This window comes from Nyctereutes procyonoides, unplaced genomic scaffold (assembly GCF_905146905.1).
Source record: "Nyctereutes procyonoides isolate TBG_1078 unplaced genomic scaffold, NYPRO_anot_genome, whole genome shotgun sequence".
In the NCBI taxonomy this organism is placed as follows: domain Eukaryota; kingdom Metazoa; phylum Chordata; class Mammalia; order Carnivora; family Canidae; genus Nyctereutes; species Nyctereutes procyonoides.
The window spans coordinates 33,854,033-33,877,327 of record NW_026575126.1 but is presented as its reverse complement, the minus strand read 5'-3'; the positions used below and the strand labels follow the sequence as shown (position 1 = coordinate 33,877,327).

The window sequence follows — 23,295 nt, the reverse complement described above, 5'->3', positions numbered from 1 at the left end:
ATTCAAAAGTTAAGGATGGGCAGCAAAATCATGTCCCAGAAAATGTGAGCCCTGTCAAATTAGTAACCAGGATCTAGGTATCCTCCCTGCTGGAAGTGGCTTACGTTCTGTTGGAACAAGCAGGCTGTGCACAGAGAACTGGACCTGAGGAGGTTTTTCCTAAAATGAAAACCTAGGAGGGAGGTGGCAAGTGGATGCACAAATAATGAATGACAGCCCCAGCTGAGACTTGATAAAAGCATGCACAGGGGGTTTCTCCATCGCTGCAAGACATATCGGCTTGAGCTTTCACCTGCAGAACCTCCATGGATGATAATGAGGCTGCTCCACGGTATTATAGTTAATGTGGAGACTTTAAAAAAAAATGCTATAGGGCCAAAGATGACTGCCAGCTTTGCCAACTTTGAAAGTAACAAAAGGAACTCCCATCCGAGGAGACAAGCAAAGAGGATGAAAGGAATAGTCACTGGAAAGGGCCAATCAATTCAGCTTTGTGTCCCTTGGCTCAGCTCCAGAAAGTAAGCTAAGGTGAGAAGTGAAAAGCCAGTAAATACTTTACGACCTGGATTAATGAATATAGGTCCTTGAGTTCCTATCTACATATAAAGCTATGATTATAGCATAGGCCATAGCTCCCCCCCCCGCCCCTGAATTCTTAAATAATGTGTACAGAGAGCAGTGAAAGTTTCTGCAGTGATGTTCTCGAAAGGGAATTAAAAGTACTGTCGCAGAGCTAAAACAAGCTCCCCCTTTTGTATGGTATGTATAAAATATCATAAATGCCACTGCTAGAGATGCAGGCATATGTTTTTCCCTTCATATCTGGAGAAAAGCACCTTATGTAAGGAAGCACATAGCACAGCAGGTTAAATGGAAGAGATTCAGAATGCTTTTTAAGATTCTTTTTTTTAATTCGTTAAGAGAGAGAGAGAGAGAGCACTAGCAGGGGAGGGGCAGAGGGAGAGGGAGAAGCAGGCTCCCCTCTGAGCAGGGAGCCTGATGGGGGCTCCATCCCAGGACCCCAGGATCATGACCAGAGCCGAAGGCAGACACTCAACCTTCTGAGCCACGCAGGCGCCCCAGAGGGAATTTAGAATTAATAGCATAACTACCGTGAAACTAAAAATATTAGCAAAATGATACAATAATTGTGAAAAAAAGGAGCTAAATAACTCTTGGATAAAAAGTTTTGTCAGCTTTAGCAGATAACTGTAAAAACTGCTAAAGAGACCATGGAACTAGTCTGGAGCTGCCCCTCCTCTTTGTTTCTGTTCATTTGTTGAACAGATTGATATTGAGTCCTTACCATATGAAACCATTATGTTTTTGCAGAATTGAAAATGACTCCACTATTCTAAAGAAGCTTTCGAATTTGTAAATCCATGTGTAGCAAGAACTTCACAGTAGTGTTGTCTTTTAAACCTAAACTCAGAAGTTCTACCTGGGTACTTGATCAGAAGGAGTGGCTCTTCTTTTAGTATGCAGCCCCTTTGGAAGGGAAGAGAGAATTAATAGGCACCTCTGACTTCACTCTGACAATGTAGGAGCTTCTCTAAATCAGGATTTTACAACTTCAAGGAGTTACCTTGTATCACGCTGGTGTCAAATAACACAGTTTCCAATATAAGTACCTAATGGTCTGTGCATTTGAGTTGTGTCCTCTCATTATGGGTGGTAAAATTATATGCTTCTACCTATGAAACTTATTATAAGGGCCTGGAATTAAATTTTAATTTTGAAAGCATGTGAAATGGGAGAAAACTCCAGAACTTGTTTTAAATTAGCCAGTTTCTCAAAGAGAAGATTGACCTTAGGTGGTTATGACCTAAGCTTTTCCCCTTGGGTTTCAATAGCTTAGCTAATCAAAATCTTTGTTTTTCTTAGTCATTAAATTCAAATTCTAAATGAATTTCTATATCCAGATTACAAGGCATTAATTTTGTTCTAATTTTCATGTATGCCAGGCAATCCATGTCCAAATGCTGTTTATAAATCATCTCCATTGCCTGTTTCCTTGGTAATTGGAATGACTGACTCTCACTCATTATTTTTCAGAGAGACTTGAATTGTTGACACTGCTGTGTCAGTGTGAGATAAGGAAAGCTTAGCGATTTCTTTTGTTTAGAGTCTTCTTATTTACTTGTAGTACCTGAAGGTCAATGACTGCTAAAGCAGGGGTGGATTAGACTAAAATACAGAAAGCAGAAAAGGCATAAATTGGAAAAGACCCATGGTGGCACAATTTAATTCTACCCAGTTAGAGACATGAAGGAAGATTTACCTTCATAAGACTGTAAAAATGGAACTAAAATATCTTCCATGCTTAGTGAAGTGATAAAAGAGTATTTGCAGCTTACCAAGCTGCATGACCTTAGGCCTTAGAAACATCATTTTTTCTCCCATAAAATTTGGAGATGGGTAGGTATGAAATAAATGATCACCAAGTCCTTTTCAGTATGATAATTTTCTGGTTTCTAGCCAACTTCACATAAACCTTAATTCATACTAATCTATAATATAATGCATAAAATTCATACTATTTATAACAAAATTACACTTATGCTCAAAGTTATTGGCTTATAAGTTACTTTCAGATTTGTTTTTGTATTTTTGCTAAAGAACACATTTTACTTAGTTTAAGTAAACTAAAACTAAAAGTAAACTAAAAGAACAACACTTTGATATCATTAGCGTTTGCATCAGCAACACCATATATATGTGTACAGTTCTTGTAGAGACCTTAAACAATTTTGCTTTTTATTTTTTAATTTTATTTTTTAAAGCATTAAATAAGTCTCTAGAATTTATTAGTCTGTAGAATTTAATTCTAGGCCTTGCCTTTGCAAACCATGTTAAAAATCACAATAATACAAGTGCCATATTCTTTTTATTGAAGCCATTTCGAGGATAGAAACTTCTATATGATATTTTAATTCTTTTTCTTTTCTTTTTAAGTTGGTCAGATTCCAAATTCCTTTGCTTCATCAAAGACCCCCATAATCTGGGCTCAAAAAAGAAAGAAAGAAGAAATAGAGATAGGGAGAGATAGTTATAAAGTATGTAAAACCGTAGCATCTTAGATGTAGGAAAATAAAATTCTTGGTGCATCGTGGAAACTTAGCAAATGCTCCTTCCCTTTTGCCTCCATTGTTGTGTATTTACATTTGCCAGACATTACTTGCTAATAGTACAATGTAAGAGCACAAGCCTTGGAGACAGACGTCAGCTGTTCAACCTTGCACAAGTTGATTAGCATATCAATGAGGACTAAGCCTCCTATTTTTATTGTGTGGAGATTGTGCAAAGCCATGTAATAGTCCTGGCCCATGGGATTGTGGTGATAATTATGATTATTCACATGTCCCAGACACTCTATATACATTCTTTACTATCATCTGTGAAATGATATATTATCCCTGTTTTACAGATATGGGAGTTGAAGAATCTCCATTTGCTTCAGCCAAACCATGCTGGCTTTTTGTTTATGAATATGGCCTTTACTCAGTCACCTCTTTCTAGTTTGACTGCTCTGCTTAAGACTATCCTTCCCTCCTTCTGGCGTCTGAAATTTTGCCTATTCTTCAATTTAAGACAAGCTACCTCCATTATGAACTGTTCCCTCATCCTCTCCACAGGGCTCACAAAAGGAAGTTCTCCAAGTCACCTTTGAACACCCATAACCCCTGACTTCCCTTCTAGAGTGAGCAGTCCTAGAAGGCAATAGCTTTATCTTCATAATCTTTGTGACTCCTGGAACTCCCCACAAAATGCATTCTGCAAATCATCCAAGTTTAGTTATAAATAATGTAAATCATAAATAATATAAATCATTGATAATTCTTTTTTGCTTCTTTCGGGTGATTTTTGGTTCAGTTGATTTGTTTGGGAAACTTTGAACATAACCACTGAATAGAGGTACTGAGTTGTGTGGTTTTTTAGAAGAAATGAGTTACTTTTATACTATTTGTTTTAAACAGTAATAAAAGTGCCAAATAGGTTAAAAGTGATAATGCCTTTCATTTCAGGTATTTCTAAGAAACATCATACCTTTAGTACTCATCCAATAATGATATGCATTTTTCCATTATGAACTAATTATTATTTTCTACTTAAAATAGAAGGATTCAGATTTGTGCAGAATCTATTAAACCAACATCTGAAGAGAAATTGCCTGAAATTTTAACATGAAAGACTGGTAGATGGTTATTCTATTAGGCTTGGATACATTTAAGGCAAATTAGATACAAGGGAGAAGGGAAACTACTACATTATTGACCTGTATACGTAGCAGATGCTATGCAGAGCTATGGAGGGGCACTAATACTTCAGTGTAAGCCAGAAAGAATGTCAGGTAGCATTTATGGTTTATCAGTTTTGGTTCACCATGAAAAAGAACATTTAGAATCAAGGCTGTTTTTCTGCTAGTTTGAAAGAAAATGCAGGAAACGAGAAATTGCTATATATTCAGCAAACAGCTGTTCTCTTTATTTTTGTTTAGAAAAGCAAGTATTTCATAAATAAGAACAATAATTACTGTTCTGCAATTAAAGTTTAGTATGGTTTCTTTTCATTGGCTGCATCTGACTGAAGACTAACAGGATGCTCTTTATCCGTGAATAACAGTAGGAGGTAACTCACATTATCAGTGGCCAGCCTGAGTCACAAGGATGATTGTTAGTTAGGTGCCAGGTACGTCCAGAGATTATCATTTATGTACCCGTCCATATACTTATGGAGAATTTCATATTATATCAACATCCTCCCTTTGTATATAATTATGTGGTCAAGGAGTTCATGTGTTTGAGAATAAAAGTATCCTTATAAAAAGTAATCTTTAATTCTTTCATCCTAAAGGAACTTGTGGAGTACTACAAGCATCATTCTCTGAAAGAAGGTTTCAGAACCTTGGATACGACCCTACAGTTTCCGTACAAGGAGCCCGAACATTCAGCTGGGCAGAGGGGTAATAGAGCAGGCAACAGCTGTGAGTACCGCAGTTCAGAATGCAATTTGCTACCACTTAAGGGTTGGAGGCACAGTAACATGAAACATCTTCATTCCAAATTTTGAAATAGAGCCCATTAATATGCTGCTCTGTGTAGCCAGGGCTTTTTGTGGAGCTAAGCAAAATCAGATGGACAAACAGAAACGTTTATGACTGTGTCTAGACATAGTTCTTTGTGCCTCATCAAAAGTTGTGTTTGTGTTTAGAAATCCATCAGAAGTGTAAAGGGTATGTGAATATGTAAGTTTTGTACTTTTCATGGATTTTTTTATAGTAGCCAAACTCTTTTTTAACTCATACCTGTTTGTACTCATAATGCTGTTTGAGTTAATGGTATCTTAGCAAGGCTGGTGTGCAGCCAGCCCATCTCACCTGGTATCCCAAATCTGCCTATGATCCTATTTTAATGATTAGTTTCAGAATTTTGAAATGGCTAGCGCCTGTTTCCTCTGATAGCCAGTGTTTACAAGTGTATCTCAGTGACCTTCCTGCAGAAGGAGCACCGTGCCACAGCTAATCACAAAAGATTAGCACACCATACAGAAGCATGTGATAGTTGGAGTGTGAGTTCAAGTCAAAACTTTTTCTCATCACTGTTTAATATCATGTAATCTTCCCGGAGGTAGAGATGGCAAGTAAAGAGAATATTGTGATGAAAAATACCATGAATAAAGTGTGATTTTCTTCCCTTATGTTAATATCAGTTTTTTTTAAGTAAAATTCTTTCGGAGGAGAAATGAATACAATTTTATTACTCTTAGAATCTTTAGTCTAAGCAGAACAGGAATATCTAGAGGTATTTGAAAAAAGAATTTGCTTTGTGTAAAATAACTTTAACTTTTTTTTTTTCCCCTGAAAGCAGAAACTGAAAGGGAAACAGGTAACATTCAGGGCTCTAACAACATCAGTAAAATTTCATACTCTTGTGTATAAGTAAATATACAAGTAATTTGTCATATCAACTGACAGATTTTTTTATTTGAATAACTTAATAGCTGTTTTCTTCACAAGGATCAGTAATAAATGACTAAGCTTGTGTAATGAAAGTAGTCAGAGCACACTTTATTTTGAAACTTTAACACCTATTAAAAGTTATCTTTCTAGGGGCATTTGGCTGGCTCAGTTGGTTGAGCATCCAATTCTTGATCTCAGCTCAGGTCTTTTTTTTTTTTTTTTTTTTTTAGCTCAGGTCTTGATCTCAGGGTTGGGAGTTCAGACCCTGCATTCTGCTCCATGCTGGGCATGGAGCCTACTTTTAAAAAGGAAAAAAAAAAGTTATCTTTCTGTTTTTCAGCCCAGTTGTACCCAATTATCTTAGATTCTCATTGAGAGGGATCCCTGGGTGGCGCAGCAGTTTAGCGCCTGCCTTTGGCCCAGGGCGTGATCCTGGAGACCCGGGATCGAATCCCACATCGGGCTCCCGGTGCGTGGAGTCTGCTTCTCTCTCTGCCTTTCTCTCTCTGTGTGACTATCATAAATAAATAAAAATTAAAAAAAAAAAAAGATTCTCATTGAGAACATAATTTTCCCTCATTTAAAAACAGAAGTTTTTCCTTGAAAAACAATTTTCCTACAAATATCTTTTTTTTCTTTCCTATGAATTTCTTAAGAGTCTGCCAAAGTTACGACCTTTTTTCCCCAAGTGAAAAGTATAATTTTCTACTGTCCTTTACTTTGCCTTCCTAGCAGCAGGAGATGATAAAAGATGCCAAGGAGGTCAGTTACACTAAAAATCCTGTTTGTTTGAGTTCACTTAGTTCTAGAAAGCCAAGGTGGGAGAGGTTGGCAATCAGCAAGAGCAGATGTCCCATATTAGTGGAAGGTCATTAGCCATCATATCGCACTGCATGGTTACTCCCAGCACTTTCTCTATGCTTGGCACATGGAGGTGTTCAGAGGATGTTGTCCACCGATGAGCAGAGTTGCCTAATCTAAAATTTGTCTCTAATGTTCAACACATTTTGAACTTACTTAATATTTAATGCTCAAACTTACTTAGCTATGAGGAATGGAGTTACAGGCCTTTTGCCTGTTTTTAAGCAAAAGGAGTGTAGGAGATGGAATGATTTTGAATTGAACATCAGTATGAGCTGCAGGGCATTTTTCAACAGAATCATGTGGTCAAATATCCCCACCCAGTCTTTTTAAGAGACTCTGGTGAGCATGCCACAGAACCCTTTTACAATCAAGAAGTAAAAGCAAATCAGTCATTTAAAATTAATCTGTGTTGGAGTTTGATTTTATTTATCAATTATTCATTCCTTCAACAGATATACATTAAATACCAATGCAGACAGGGCACTGTAGGGACTGGGATATAGCAGTTGAGAAGACAAGTCCCTGCCCTTAGAGAGCTTATATTTTAATGGGGCCACTCAGCAGGTGTGGGATGGGAGTTTGCTATTTGTATGTAGGAGGATCACGGAAGATCTCATAAAGTGTCAAGAAAGAAATGAGGGAGTGAGTTAGTATGTCAGTCAGCAATAATTGTGTGATTATCTGGACTCCCAAGATTATTCAGTCATTGCCATGCAGCATGATTATAATCTTAGGTCAAATTTTTAATGCTATCCCAGTATTTCATGTACTTTGTACTGACTTTTATATAAAATAAGAACACTAAGATGGTTTTTAAGGTTAAATGAGGAGCTTTAAACATTCAGCACAGCACTGGTACATTGTAGATAATAAATATCAGCTACAACTGATGCTACTGCTACTGCTGTGGCTACTACTACCACCACCACTACTAGTAACTCCTAACACAGCAAGCATTTTCCTACATTTCTGAGTTGAATTATTAATTTTAATTCATAGAAATTAATATCTTTGCTTTAATGATTCTTCGAATATACCTTATCTTATACCAGATCCTGATTAAGAGTTAACCAACCCATAATTAAAACGTTGCTTCTATTTTTCTGCACATTGTACTTCTCAGAAGTGGTTAAGGAGGATTGTGCAGGATGCCTTTATAGTCCTTACCTCTGTTCATGGTTTCAGGTATGCTGCTAAATATTATCTAAAAATAATTTTTACCAAGAAATATTACTTAGGATACTTGATTGGACAGGGCACTGACATCTCCATTACTTCTAAAACGTTTTGGAGGAAACAGAGCAAGCAAGCTAATGCCCTAATGCCCAAGTCCACTCTGGATTCTGGGTAGAGGTTGAGATTGGAGTTCCAACTGCTGAAACCTACTAGGGTTTTTTCTTAGATAATGTAGTCACCTTGGAAAAGAAAATTCCAGTGCATTGTAGAAGGGGCTGCTTGCTTCTACGTTAGTCCAGGTTAGAATATTCTTGGGTAAATTACCACTATTTTTCAAGTTTGTAAAACATGATGAGATGATGGCAGACCTGCCTCATGCAAGTGCAAAATAACACATAAAAAGATAATGGTTAGAATTAAACAGGAGTCTAGCGTATTGGGCAAGGAGCATATACCAGTTCTAGGTTAGGATCCCATTGTAGGCAATGCTCTTTCCCAGAGCTACGAGACTTTATTTTTGCCTCTGAAGTGACTTATGAGTGTTTCTAAGAGAGAAGAAAAAGACAGAAAGAAAGAAAATACAGGGGTGCCTTGGTGGCTCAGACGGTTAAGCATCTGCAATTGGCTCAGGTCATGATCTCAGGCTCCTGGGGTCCAGTCTCATATCAGGCTCTGCTCAGTGGGGAGCCTGCTTCTCCCTCCCCCTCTGCCTACCCGCTCCCCCTGCTTGTGCTCACTTGCTCGCTCTCTGCCAAATAAATTTAAAAATATTAAAAAAGAAGAAGAAGAAGAAAAAAAAAACACAGCTCAGGCCTAGCAGTGAGATGATGGGCTTCCGTGGGAAACTGCAGTGACTCCGTGGTGGAAGATGTTCTACTCTGACCTGTGGATCTGTGTAAGAATCCCGTTACTTTCTCAAAACTGGCCCAGCAATCTGCCTTAGACTACATCAGGTGTGCCTGTAGGCCTTATATATTTGAAGGGCGCTGAACTGACTTTGCCTTTCTTGCTCTACAATGAGCACTTAATTATTTTCAAGTCTGCTACTGAGTAGCTGTCTGACCTTAGGCAAGTCACTTAGCCTGTCTGGGATTCAGCTTTCTCATCTGATGAATGACGAATGAGATTAGATATTTTTTTTATGTTCTTTAAAAAATAGCATCGTAGTTTTCTTTCTTTGTATGCATGAGGGAAAAGGGTAAAGTAGAATGTTAATAGACCTCACACTAGGGAAAGCTGCGTGCTTAGCTATTTCATGACCCGAAGTGGACTCTAAACATTTTCACAAGTTCTTACTTACAGAGAATTAGGTAGACCATAAGGTAGAGTTGGCTGATTTAAAAAAAAAAAAAAAAAAAGCATTGGTTATTATTATAGTCACATAATCTCAAAGTATCTTCTCACAAGGATCATTAATAAGGAAGAATAGACACCTTATTCAAGTTATTGAAGTTAACATCACTAATAATAGAACAAGTAGATCATATGTACTTCATGTGATGCTATAAAGAGGACACAGCCTCACTTTGGTGGTATTCATGCCCCCATGAGGCATAATCTGAACCTAATCATGAGGAAACATCAGACAAACCCAATTTGAAGAATATTCCACCAAATAATTGGCTTGTATGCTTCAAAAATGTCAATGTCCTGAAAGACCAAGACTGAGGAATTGTTTCAGATTAAAAAGGAGACTGAAGAGACATGACAAGTACATGCAACATGTCCTGGATTGAATCTTGGGCCTGAAAAATAATTTTTATTTATTTATTTTTGTGATCAGGACATGCATGAGACCAATTTTGAAGTTTCTAGATTAAATAATAGTATTAACTTTTGCTGATAAATGTATTGTGACTGTATGCAAGAAGAAAATGTCTTTAGTTTTAGAAGATACACACTGAAGTATTTAAAGGATACGTGTCTGCAATATATCCTAAAACGGTTCAGGAAAAATACAGAGATTAGTAAAACAAACATGGTCAATTGTTAGCCTTTGAGGAGTTTGAAGTGAAAAGTTTATGGGAACTCTTTGTATTATTCTTGCTACAATGTCAGAAGTAAAATTTGGAGATAATCCCATTAGCTATATAAATCCAACGGGATGGAAACAAAATGGCAGCATCCTGTTTGCTCCCCTGCCACAGGTGTGAGGGGACCTCAGTGCGCTGGTTTGGGGGTATGTTGAGTACTGAGTAGGGTCATATTCGAAACCATCTGTTCCTTACTGATGACCTCACGGTATTTGTTTTTTCACGTATTCATTCTTTTATTCAACAAACATATAATAGTTGCCTTGTGCCAGGCCCTGTGCCAAATGCTAGAGTTAAGAGAGTAAATAAGACAGTTTGGTGGGCAGGGACAAACATAAAATGACTGCATAAATAATCCCAAGTTTTGACAAGTCCCGTAAAGCAGAAGCACAGTTTGAAAAGGGTATGACGAGAGCCTATGTAACTTGCAGTGTCAGGGAAGGACATTTGGAAGAAGTGACACCTAGGTAAAATGTAAAGGAGTGGGGTGGATTGCCAGGGTATGAGGTAGTGGAGAGTAGAGAAACTCCACAGTGGAGAGGTAGCTTGTGTGAAGGCCTTCAATCAGGAAATAACCTGGTATGTTTAAGGAATTGGAAGGTCCACGTGCTTGGAGCATAGGGACCGCATTCTAGTATCCACAGTGGGAATGTATTAAGCAGAAAATTATGGGAACTAGATTACACGGTTTTTAAAGATCACTGTCTACTCTGTGATTGTGGCCTGGAGCGAGGCATGGACAGAACAGAAATAAGTTAGGAAGTTATTTTTGCAGATGTCCAAGGGAGGAATGATGCTGGTTTGACCAAGAGTTCAGAGTGGAGCCAGGATCATGGCAAATCTGAGTATCTTCTGGAAGTCGAATTGATTGGATAGGGGGAATCAAGGTAGCTAGAATACGAGCATGATACACAAGCACTTGCCTTGGACGACTGGCAAATGGTAAAGCTATTGACTGACCAGGAAACAGAAGCGATATTAACAGGTATAGAGGAAAAGTTAATACATTCAGTTTTGCAAAAAGTTTTAGTACCTGTGCAGACTCAATAATTCAGTAGGCAGTTGGCACCAAAGAGGGGGGTCTGGGATGAAGACAGAGTTTTATGGATCATTAATACCTTCATTTCATAGTTTACATAGAGCATATAATATTATTTTTATAGAAGTTTAGTGATTTCTTCTGGTATAATGTTCCCTCAAGCCTTAGGAACCAGATTCCTTTGCTCATTTCCTTTGCACAGTGTCTTTCATGAAACATGTGTTCAGAAAAGGCTAAATAAGTGAAGTCCAAAAATAAGCGCCATGGAAGACATAGCAGGTATGAAAGTGCCATGTGTAGTTGATATTTGAAAAAGCATGGGAAAATGGGACAGTTTGAAAATAAAATATAGATCAGTATGCTCCTTTTGGTGTCATGACAAATACTATAGCGGTTCTGCAAAAAATCAACGAAGGCTTCGTTTAGTCCCTGGGACCATACAAATGACCTTGCAGGACAAAGAGCCAGAGACAGAGCCAGAGTGGCTTCTCCCCCATGTGGCCTCTTTCCTTCCACACATGGGTCCCCATTGTTCTACTAAACCATCTGACCAGGGACATGAGCTTCATGTTAGCCAGTGTGTTAGAAACTTGGAGAATTTGTATCATTTGCATTTGTTTATCTCCACATAGCATAATACAGCTTTCATATTTCTGATAATTCCTGAAACAGCCTGACAATGCTTTAACCACTGTTTACTAGTTTAATCACACTGTAATAGTGGATAAATTTATTATCTCAACCATCCACTTTATTTAGTTTTTACCTTCTTGCCCTTATAAGTCAACAAACCATTTTCACTGACCCTTATTTTCTTATTCCCTTAGCTTATGTTTCGTCTTTTTCATTTTTTCCTTGATCACTTGGCATTTGGGTTTGACTTCACTTTATTCTGATAATGTAAATGTTTGTTTTAATCCCATTGTAGTAGTTTCTTTGGGCTGTCATAAAAATTACTATAAGCTGGGTGGCTTAGAACAACAGAAATTTACTCTCTCACAGTTCTGGAGGCTAGAAGTTGTAAATCAGAGAGTATTGGCAGCATTGGTTTCTACTAGAGGCTCTGAGGGAGGATGCACTCCATGCCCTTTTTGTAGTTTCTGGGTGGCCATTGGCAATTTCTGGCATCCTGAAGTTTATAAAGACATGACTTCAATCTCTGCCTTAAATACACAGTACCTTCTCCTCTGTGTGTCCTATCCCTTTCCTTAATCTTGTAAAGACACTTGTCATTGCATTCAGAGCCCACTTTAGTGCAGTTAGAGCCCTCCCTGCCCCCGAATGTGGAATGACATCATCTCCCATCTTGAGATCCTTAACAGCTGCAAAGACCTGTTTTCCCAGCAAGATCATATTCATAGATTCTAGGTGGACTCCTCTTTTGGAACAGGGTCTACCATTCAACCTATTACAAGCTCATGGTATCTATTTAAAATTTTTAAATTTTAAAATTTAAATTTTTCCCATGCCCTCGGGTGCCCTCTTCTTTACGTTATCTACACTTATCGTTACCCAGGAACACATATGACTAATTTTTCATTTTTTTTATCTTTCTTTTCTTTCTTTTTTTTTTTTTTTTTTTTGTAGAACCATCCAAAGGTAGAACTGATGTGGGCCCTGCCAGAGGGCCCTTGGCCTCAGTGGGGAGTGGGGGTAAAGGGAAATGACTCCGATCAAAGGCATTGGCCCTGCAGTGATTGACAGATCCAGGTGCCCCCCCCTTTAAGCTCGACAGATGGACACAAATACCGAATTATTTAGGGAGCAAGTTCACTTTGGATGAACTTCTATTTCTGAGGCAGAGGCCGAGTCACGAATCTGGGGGCTGCCCTCTCCCCCTTCTAGGAGTGGGATGTGACTGTTCTGAGCCTTGAAAGATGGATTTCTGACTCCTGGAAGGGAGAGGGGGTGCCTAACAGGAGAGAAAGAAGGGAGGCTAAATTTTTCCATTCTTTTTGTTTATAACTGGTTGTTTATAAATTGTTTGTAAGTTAGAGTGGTAAGAGGACTTGCATTAATAGGATAGATAGGTAGTCAGTGGATGGAAGTTAGAAGGAAACCATTATCTTAACGCAATGAAGTGTTTTAAATGGATCCTAACCTTCCTGCAGTAAAATGCACTTGTTCCTAAGAGAAAGCACTTCTAAGCCAATGAGCGTTTCCAAGACTTATGTCTGAAACTTCATATATAATAATCTGATACATAATAAGAACCTAATAATTCTGATATTTGAAAATTTGGTGATTAATGGAACACTGTGTTTTTCAAACCCCTTTTATGTACATTCATTAGATTAATGTCTCCAGTGGTTCTGTGAGCCAATGGCTCCACAAAAAGTGCCATGAAACGTTCCCTTGGGCAAACATGCGCCACACATGCTGCTTGTATGACACAGGAAAGTGCCAGTTTTCCTAGACTGCCCCGGGTTTACTTCTGGGTGCAACACGTGCTCATGATGTTTAATGCTCGTTTGATGAGCCTTAAAATAGTCGGTGTATGTGAAGTACTTAGAACAATGTCTAGCATGTGGGAAGTGCTGTCTGTTTTTACTGTTCCTGCTGCTCCTGCCACCACTTCCAGTACTGTTACCCAGCGTGAAATGTTACATTAGCCTCTCTGACACATTCTAATGTATTTATAAAGCCCTTCTCTGTGAGACTTTGGTTTCACACTTCCATTTCCTGTGCTTCAGCTATACTCTCCCTGTATCCACACTCTTCTGTGGCCTAAGGTAGTTAAAACAAATTGCTGACATTTTTATATTCTTTTTCCTCAGCATGTCTATGAGGGCCACAGAATTTACTGTTCTTGGGCAACTGATCAACTGCAGTTGCACATCTTCATTATCAGGTCATGCTGGGCTTCCTTTTTTTATTTACTTACTTCAAGAGTTCTACTAGCTCCTATAAGACATTTTTATCCTGAACCTCATAGCTTTAAAAATTAGTATCCAGTACTCAGAGTCCCTTCAGAAATAGAGCTTGCAGATGGAATTTCTACAGATTCAGATAACCTCATTCAAAGCCATCTTTTTTAATGTTCAAAGGCTCAAAAAGCAGCCCTTATGTTTTAATATTTTTCATTTTTCATACTGTCCTTTCCCATAGACCTTATGTTCTAAATTAAAAACTGAGTCTCAATCAATGTGTATACTGTTCCCTAACTGACTATAGTACCCTCACATGGCAGCCCTGAGCCAAGGCTTTAGTTTTTCTAGTCTCTCTTTCCTATGAAACAAACAGAAGTTGGTCTAAATTGAGAAGAATTCCTTTTTTTCCTTTGTGAAATTTGGATGAGGCTCCTAGCTTTGAGGAACAATGCTGAGAGCTCTCTTTTCCTGATACATGCCACTAGTATCAACTTCCCCCACTGAATTCCAAATCTGCATGAGGGTGGAGGTCTCCATTCTGCAACTCTCTTCTCTCCTAATAGCATGAGGAATTCAGTACAGAACTGGCTAGGTTTTCCTTTCATTCGTTCCTTTACGCATGCAACATTTTTGAGCATCTGCTTGCACCACATATTGTATCACACATACCCCTTAGGTGTGGCATGCAATTTAGCTTAATGTCTGAACAATAGATAGGGATGCAGGGGGAATTCTTGTACCTAAGCACCTCAGTGCCTCACCTGGTCCAGAATTTTTCAAACAAGTACCTTTCATGACATTGCTGAGAAGTCATCTTCAGGCTTTGCTTAACACTCAGGTGACTTCATGTCCAATACAGTACAAAGCACTCAGTTTACTTTTTGAACAAGATAAAAACTTTTTTCTTCCTTTACTCTAGAGACTTACTGTACCTACATACAATAATTTGTCTCATTAGAGCTACTCAAAGTAAATATACTATATTTCTTTAGGTGTGCTTTCCACGCACCCCCCCCCCACATTGTGTTTCTTTTTCTTTTCTGTAAACTACCTCAGATTATTCAATCCGTCCTCCTATACATAGCAGCCATATCTGTTACCATCCTGGCCAGCCTGCTATGGGGATGCCCTCAAATTTTTCAGAATTGAGCATAAAGATTCCTATATTGCCTGACTTGCTGTTTCAGATTTTGCTCAGTCTTTCTATTCAAAGTTCAGTCTTCTCCAGTTAATTTCCCCTCTTTTTTTTATTTTTTTTAATTTCTATTTATTTATGATAGTCACAGAGAGAGAAAGAGAGAGAGGCAGAGACACAGGCAGAGGGAGAAGCAGGCTCCATGCACCGGGAGCCCCATGTGGGATTCGATCCCGGGTCTCCAGGATCGCGCCCTGGGCCAAAGGCAGGCGCCAAACCGCTGCGCCACCCAGGGATCCCAATTTCCCCTCTTTCTTTTCTCCTTCCTCATAAGGTACTGTTCTCCTATTTAGATGAATCTGAGAACTTCTTTCCTTACCAGTAACCCCCTCCATAGGTACCCACATCCATTCATTCAGTGGCTCATTATTGGAAGCCTACTGCAGGGAGGGCATGGTTCAAATTGCTGGAGATACACAGCACTGAAAAAAAAAACACACAAACATCTCTGCCTTTGTGGAACTTACATGCTAGTGGGGAAGACAGATAATAGATAAAAATAAGAAGTTGGTGAGTGCTCTGGAAAAATAATATAATAGGGTGATGGTACTCAGGAGTGGCAGAGATGGTTTATTATTTTATCTGGGGTGGTAGGGGGGTGAGGAACAAAACTAGGGGCTCATTTTTTCCTCCTTCTGGTAGCTTAGCAGAAAGCTGGTTCAGCAGTTCTGAGTTTTCTCAACAGTAGGAAAGGCTGATACCAGCCACTGGTTCCAGAAACTCCCCTTTCTAGTAGGTCACGTGTATAACCAGTGTCTTAGTCTGTTTGGACTGCTATAACAAAATAACATAGCCTGAGTGACTTACGAGCAACAGAAATGTATTGCGCACAGTTCTGGAATCTGGGAAGTCCAAGGTCAAGGCGTCAGCAGATTCAGTATCTGCCGAGAGCCTGCTTTCTGTTTCGGAAAAGGTACCACATGTCATGTGGTGGAAGGGGTGAGGGAACTTGGTGGGACCTCTTTCCTAAGAACATGAATCTCATTCAGGAGGGCTCCAGGCTCATGACCTAAGCACCGCCCAAAAGCCCCACTTCCTGATACCATCACAGTAGACATTAGGTTTCAACATACGAATTTGGGGATTGGGGCAACACAAACATTCAGTCTGTAACAGGGCATTTCTGATATTACAGACTTGCTTAGTTAAGCACCCTGTCAATCTGTAGAGCATATTCTGACCCATGCAATGTGGCCAGAGCAGAAGGAGAAGAGAGGCCAGACCATGTGGTGCCTTTTAGGATTTCAGCCTTTACTCTGGAAAAAATGAGAAGCCACTGGTGGGTTTAAGCAAAGAAAAGACATGATTTATGTATATATCAATAGGATTATTCTGGCTTCTTTGTTGAAAAAAGACCAGGGAGAAGTAGAGGACAAGGTAGAAACAGGAAGACCAGTGAGGAGGCTCATGCAGCGCCCCAGCTAAGAGGTGATAACAGCTTGGAACAACATGTAGCCATAGAGGCGATGTATTTTGAAAGTGATCCAACAGGATATTCACATCAGATGTGAAACAGAATAGCAAGGGAAGATTCAAGAATGGCTAAGGCTTTTGACCGGAGCAAGTAGAAAATTGGAGATTTTTTTGAGGGGCTCAGATGGAGCCTAAAGTCTAGTCATAGCGTTCTCAATCCAAAATGAATAATTTCATTCTATATCACTCCTGAATATGTCTGTCTTTTCACTGATCTTTTGATGTCAAATGCTCTGTCTTGTTATATCTGTAATATTCCCTTAGCACAATACTTGGCACATAAGCAGTTATTTAATAAATATCTGTCAATTATTTTTAAAGAGTGAGGATTTAGAATTAAGTTCATGTCTTGATAAAATAGATGTCTATGAATAATCTGAAATTCCTAGAAATGTCAAATGATCTAATTTTCCATAACAATAGGAAAAGCCTTACACTCATTTTTTTTCTTGTCAATGGCTTTATATGCTTATACTGTGCAGTGTTGAATACAAAGTAGCTGTTTGTTTTTTCCAGTAATTCTAGATATAAATTTTCCTTGTTACAACTTTGAATTTCAGGTTAAAGGAGATTGGTCCATTTACCAGATGTCAGCATTCAATAAAATGAAACCAATCTAAATTATTTAGCTTTTTTGGTGACAATATATAAAATATACACTAAACACTAAACATTTGTGGGAAATGGAGGAGGAAATTTCTGACATTATGCCTAAGACATGGCTAAGTTCTAAAATAAAATGAGGTTAAGGATTACAAATTTAAATTAAACATTCATTAAATTCTCAGCATGTTCTCTGCTGCTAGGCCATCTGTAGAAAGTCTTGGTAAAAAGAATCTACTGGATTGCTCATCAAAGTGTCCCACATAGGAACATCATTCTCCTCTTCGAGGCCACTGCTGAGCAGCGAACTCACAGGGAACACTGTATTAATGTAGTACCATTGGTTCAATTGCCTGATATCTTTAATAACAACCTTATGGTACATAAGTGAGTGTGAGCACACGTGGTTGTTATAACTTAAAGCAGAGTGTCAGGTAATGTCTGTCTCAGAGAAAAATTAGCAAGTGCTTGGGGTCATGTTCAGTTATACATGTAATGGCAGCTCAAAAATACCTTGTGATTTGATAACCAGTACCTTAAGGAAGAGTATTGATTGAGCTTGCTCTCTACCGTGTATAAGTTTCAAATATTATTGAAAATTGAGTAGATTTTTACTTGCTCACAAAAATCGAATAGCCTAATCAAGGCAGAGCTAAAACTTTAAAGTGATAGTTAGTTAACCTTGACAGCAAAAGTGTAGGCATTAAATACCAATTCACAAGCACTTTTTTATTCTACTGTAAACACTGTGTTGTTCTTAATTGATATACTTCTGTGTTCTGTGGCAGTTTTCTCAGTTAAGTCTCAGAATTGAATACTGTTCACTAGTGATTTGCCAGTCAATTATGGCTACACTGATAGCTTCTGCTCCGAATTTATTAACAGGTAACTTCTGTTTCAGTTAGAGAATGTCTATACTTTAGGTTTTGTTTGTTTAACTTGGAAAAGTTGATAAATAATACTTCTTAATAGTTCCTACTGAGAAGTATTAAGTCACTAAACTACGAACCATTCACTTCCTAATATCCCAACAGTGGTAGCCCAGTTGAGTGCCAAGTATCATGTGAACATAGGCAGAAACCACCTAAGTGAACGTGTTGGTCTCTCTGAGTAAGGTTCTCCTCCATCTGTGCTAGTAAGGAGCTCAAAGTGTTTGAGGAAGGAGGAAAGTTAGGCCCTTAATGAAAGCATGCAGTTTGCAAATAATTACTTCAGCAGTAAGGGCCTTAACATAGACTTACCATTCTCAGAGGACACAGATATGAATAAAAGAGTTCTTTCTATCAAGAAGCTTCCCAAAATGATGGAATATACTAACAGACAGTCTACAATATTAGGGGACAAAGTGAATTTTAGCCCAGGAAGTGAAAGGGATGGGAGATAATCATTCACCTCAGACATTCTCATTTGAATGCCACTGTTACTAGGCTATTTCTAATTCCATTCCAGGACAGGCACCTACCAATAATTCTTACATTAGCAGCATCTTGGTATAGTAGGAGTTTGATGAAGAAAACATGTATTTGCACCTGCCTCTAGAAGTAGGTGGATATGTTCTCAGTAAGGATGTAAATATGTTTTGCAGGTTAAGCCACTATGCAAAATTTTCTTTATTAAATCCCTTATTCTGACATCATTTATATCTAGATTTAAATCCATACTTTCCAAGGGAAACATGTTGTTTTATACTCTTTTCTCCATAAATGCCAGGCATTCAGATGCTATTTTGCCAGCTTATGAGAATGAAGGACCCAAAGGCAGTAAAAATTAATATAAAGGAAGAACAGCAACAATAAGTCATGCAGCAATGCGTAGAAAACTAGAAAGCGTCCCTACCAATCCTTAAAATATTTGGCTGAGAGCAATGCACCGGGTAGCAGGAGAAACTGATTAACCTTTTACCCCTAAGAAGATTCTTCAGGCATACAGTATGCTTAATGCCGGGAGACACATGGTACCTAATAGCTGTTCGGCATTTTGGAAAAAATTACAGTTATTTTAGGAATATCATTGATAGATTATGGTTCTCCGGGATCCTGGGAAATAAAACCTTGAACATACTTCACATTCTTTGTGTTGCGCTGGCTTTTGTCGGAAGTCTTAAGTGTGCAGAAGATGAGCTAAATGCATAGGAGGAGGAGACATAGGGAGCTTGCAAAATTAAATACCCTGCTGAGATACTTGTCCATTCGGTAGCTTCAGTAGCTTAGCACTGGGCCTGATCCTGTGGGGGTGCAGCAGCAGTCTAAGGGTTAGCCCCTGCTCTCCAGAATCAACAATAAATTGGAGCTACAACACAAGAGCACATGCAGTAATTAAACAGCAGAGCCAGTGGGTGCCCTGATCTAAGTGCCTACAGGTGGCTAGAAAGAACAAGGAAAGGGGGGGACAAGTGTTGTCTAGCTTGGTGGTCAGGGAGCTTTGGAGACAAGAAGGTTAAGGTTAGCAAAGGGGCAAGGTGGAGGAGCAACATTCCAGAGGGAGCAAAAGTTTTGAGTTGGAACCGAAGCTGAGGGCCTTGGCAGGTATTCCCACCAGCTGATCTGGCTGAAAAGAATCGATGTGACAAAATGATGGAAGATTTGGTTAGAAAGGCAGGAAATAGCCAGACGATGAATTGCCACGGAACTCAGGGCAAGAGTTTGGATTTCATAACCTGGGAGAAGGAATGACGAAATCTCTGTTTATTGTGAGTAGCTGGGAGGCAGTATTTAGAATAGAATAGAAAGTTCAAAGCAAGAATACCAATTAGGAGGCAGTTGTCTTAGTTTAGAAATGGCATAAGTACCCGGGTGGGGATGTGGAACTGAGAATTCAGGGAAGGAGTAACTTCATATTTCAGAGGATGAAGAGAATGAATAGGAAGAACCAAAAAGCATACTGATTTTTTGCAAGGTTAGTTTGCCAAGGACACAAAAGTCCTTGAGAAGACAAAAATGTGGAAAGTTGAGCTAGATTACAGGGAGGAAGATGATGGTTTCAGGCAGCTTGCCTCAGGGATAATGGTTGTCCTTCATGGCAGTGTCCTATAAAACATCTGCAACCACGGACTGAAATCCAGGTGAGGACCCAGGACATATCCTAGAATCTTTCATTCATTGTGGGGAAAAAAAAAATTAGTCTCGAGGGAAGCCAGCAGAGGAGCCAAGGCCTAACCATGGGGGAATAGCTACCATTCAGCTAAGATGATAATATTTTAGATAAGATTGAAGAAGATTCTAATTGTAGCTACTTGACAGGAATGCCAGTGCTTCTAAAGCTTTTAGCGTTAGATAAGAGAGAGTAGCACACCGACATTGTGCATCTGGAACAGATTCAGGTTCACTATGCATAGTGAGGCATTATCCATATTACTTCAGGAATGTTAGATATTTTAAAATTAGAGACAGGCTATCTGATCTAATATCTACCAGTTGAGATTATTTCAATTGCATTTAATTGTGTCTTCATTGATTTCTTATTTCTTCCTTCTAGAGCTAACTTATCTCGTTTTATTTCAGACTGCTGGTTTAAATTACCTTCATTAGAAATTTTGAAGAAATACCGTCTTCTTTTATTGCTTTATGGATAAAATAGTACCAGAGAGATAACCAAGGATGGACACTTAAAAAGCAGTTTAAGGAGAAAATTCTAGTACTTGACAGAAGTAATGTGTAGACTGGGGGATTCTAATTTAGGTTCTCATGAACATGGGGTAGGAATCTTGTCACCAGACGTTCTGCCAGTAATACGGTTAGGTATGAGCCATTTTTCCTCATTAAATTAGAGATGGCATCCCCTCCTGTCTCTAATAGTGGGTATAACATGGTCTCAAGGAAATTTAAACAAACCAGTTATGTTGAATGGCAATAAATGAATTGAGCAGATTGTAAAATTAGTTGTAATGGCATGTACCACTGAATTTCAAAGTTAAAAAAATGTAATCTGGAAGATGCAATGGATTTGAAAAGAAACTTGATCATCAACAAGGATATGCTTCAGGGTAGATTAAAAGTAAATATGTAAGGCCATTCCTGAGGAAAGCATCACGAATGCATCAATGCATTTATGAAGGATTCATAGCATAGCCCATGCTTCCAAGAGCATCTGAATCACCTCCCAATTCACATGGCCAGTCTACTGTCCAAATCTACTTGCATGGTGCTTGAGTATCCCCTTCATGAGTTACTGCTGTTCATGGGTATCCCAGAATCCCTTCCTGACAAGAGTATTACCTTCAGGAGAATTCTGTGGTTCTCAAATCAATCAGTGGCCTGAAAGAGATAGAATATATTGCAAGATTACATGGACTCCTTCTAGCTTGTTTAGCCCACTTTCACATCATCCTTGTACAGGAATTTTTCATTGCAGTTTAGATTAGGTCCAGGTCCAAGTAACAGAAATCCAAAAACCATTGGCTTAAACAGGATAGACCTTTATTTCTCTTCATCTAAAAACCCAGAAGCAGTCAGTCCTTGGTTGTGGGGCAGGTCAGGTCATCTCTTCCATTAAGTCTGCGGTAAGCCAGCTTCCCTCAAGCTTGTGAGCTATCATCCTTAAGCAGGAGACCCAATAGTAGCTTTCTCATTCTACACAGCAGGATAGAATAAAGAACCAAAAAGAAAAGCAAATGCCTGTGCCAGCTACCTCACAATACCCTTGCTTCTATGCCAGTGGCAAGAACTTAAATAGCTGCGAAAGACTGAGAAATGTATGCCTTTGGGGCAAATAACCTATTATAGGGATGAAGGGAAGAATAAAGATCAGGAGAAATTTTATAACCATGACTTTCTTTTCCTTTACAGTGGCACCATGGTATTTACAGGTAGAGTTTGATAATTGCCTAGGAAGGCACCCGAAGCAGAGTGGTAGACAGCAATGCAGCAGTTAAGAGCCTAGACCCAGAAATCCTGCTACCTTATGTTTAAATCTAGACTGTTCTAAGATACCAAGGGGAAATGGTATTAGTGGCCTCGTCTTTGAATTGTTGTGATGATTAAATATTGAATATAAAACATGGAGCATGGCATTTAACACTTCAGAACCACTTGAGAACCGTTCACTTTTATTATTTAAAAGTAAAACATTTCTTAGGGTCAAGTTTTTGCATAGAACTTTCCCATACATTCTCAAAATTGGAGGATGTACTTACTTTTCCAGATATGCTAAGACTTGGAATAATTTACATTTTCTTTGTGGAAATAAGCTTGCATGTGCATGCTTGGTTGGGGGTAGTGCCTAACAAATGTGTGAGTGACTTTCCTATGGGCTTTTGTTTACTCTCTAGACTCTTACTTCTTAATATCAGTTTTGATGTGAAGCATATTTTCCATTAAGAATTTACAGGCTCCCCCTTTCCACTGGTGTAACAAAGTGGGAATTGTGCGTCACATGAAAAGAAGGCCATTCTCAGATGGAAGGGGTTCAGAGATGGCACCGTGGAGTGGGTATGCTGTGTTCACCTGGAGAGGGATAGACGGCTCTAAATTTCAGACCTTACATCAATAAAAATGTAAAAATCTGGCTTGTCCTATATTTAGAAATGGTGATAGGAGAAAAGTGGGTGAAAGCCAAGCTTGATATTCCAACTTTGATGTGACCATTTTCTTGTGATTATAGACAACAAAATAGCTGTGTTGAGATAATTTTTTGCCATTACCTAAATGCTCTTTTGCTTCTCTCTTTTTCTTTCTTTCTCTAAGCCCCTTCTTTGTTCTGTGGGTTTTCTTTTGTAACTCCTCCAGACTACAGCTTTGTTCCCCCTTCTTCCACTCCTTTCTGGTCAGGTACTGCTTTACTGCTTTTATATGTCTTTTCAACTTGCTTCTGTTTGCAAATAAAATATTTTGACTTTTATGTATGGCTTCTCGTATAGATGCGTCTTCTCACAAATAGTCCCTAGAGTCACATTTCCACTATGTAGTTTCCTCTTCTCTGTCATAAAGCCATTGTTTGTCATGTCATTTCACTCCTCTGGTTTTGTGTGTGTGCCCATGTTCTGTGTTTCTGTCAGACATTTTTTATTTTATCTGTTGGGGAAAGGTTGAGGGCTGAAAGGATAAAAGTAGGGGATGAACCACTTATTAGGACCATTAGTTTTCCTG

At 38.8% G+C, this 23,295-nt stretch overlaps 1 protein-coding gene across 1 annotated transcript in view; it reads left to right on the top strand.

The window, feature by feature from the left end:
• The window catches only part of VAV3 (vav guanine nucleotide exchange factor 3), a 352,818-nt gene that overhangs the window by 324,862 nt on the left and 4,661 nt on the right, over window positions 1-23,295 (top strand). The window contains exon 25 of the mRNA XM_055339940.1: window positions 4,855-4,984. Coding sequence (XP_055195915.1) covers window positions 4,855-4,984 — 130 coding nt within the window. The remainder of the gene's footprint in view (window positions 1-4,854; window positions 4,985-23,295) is intronic.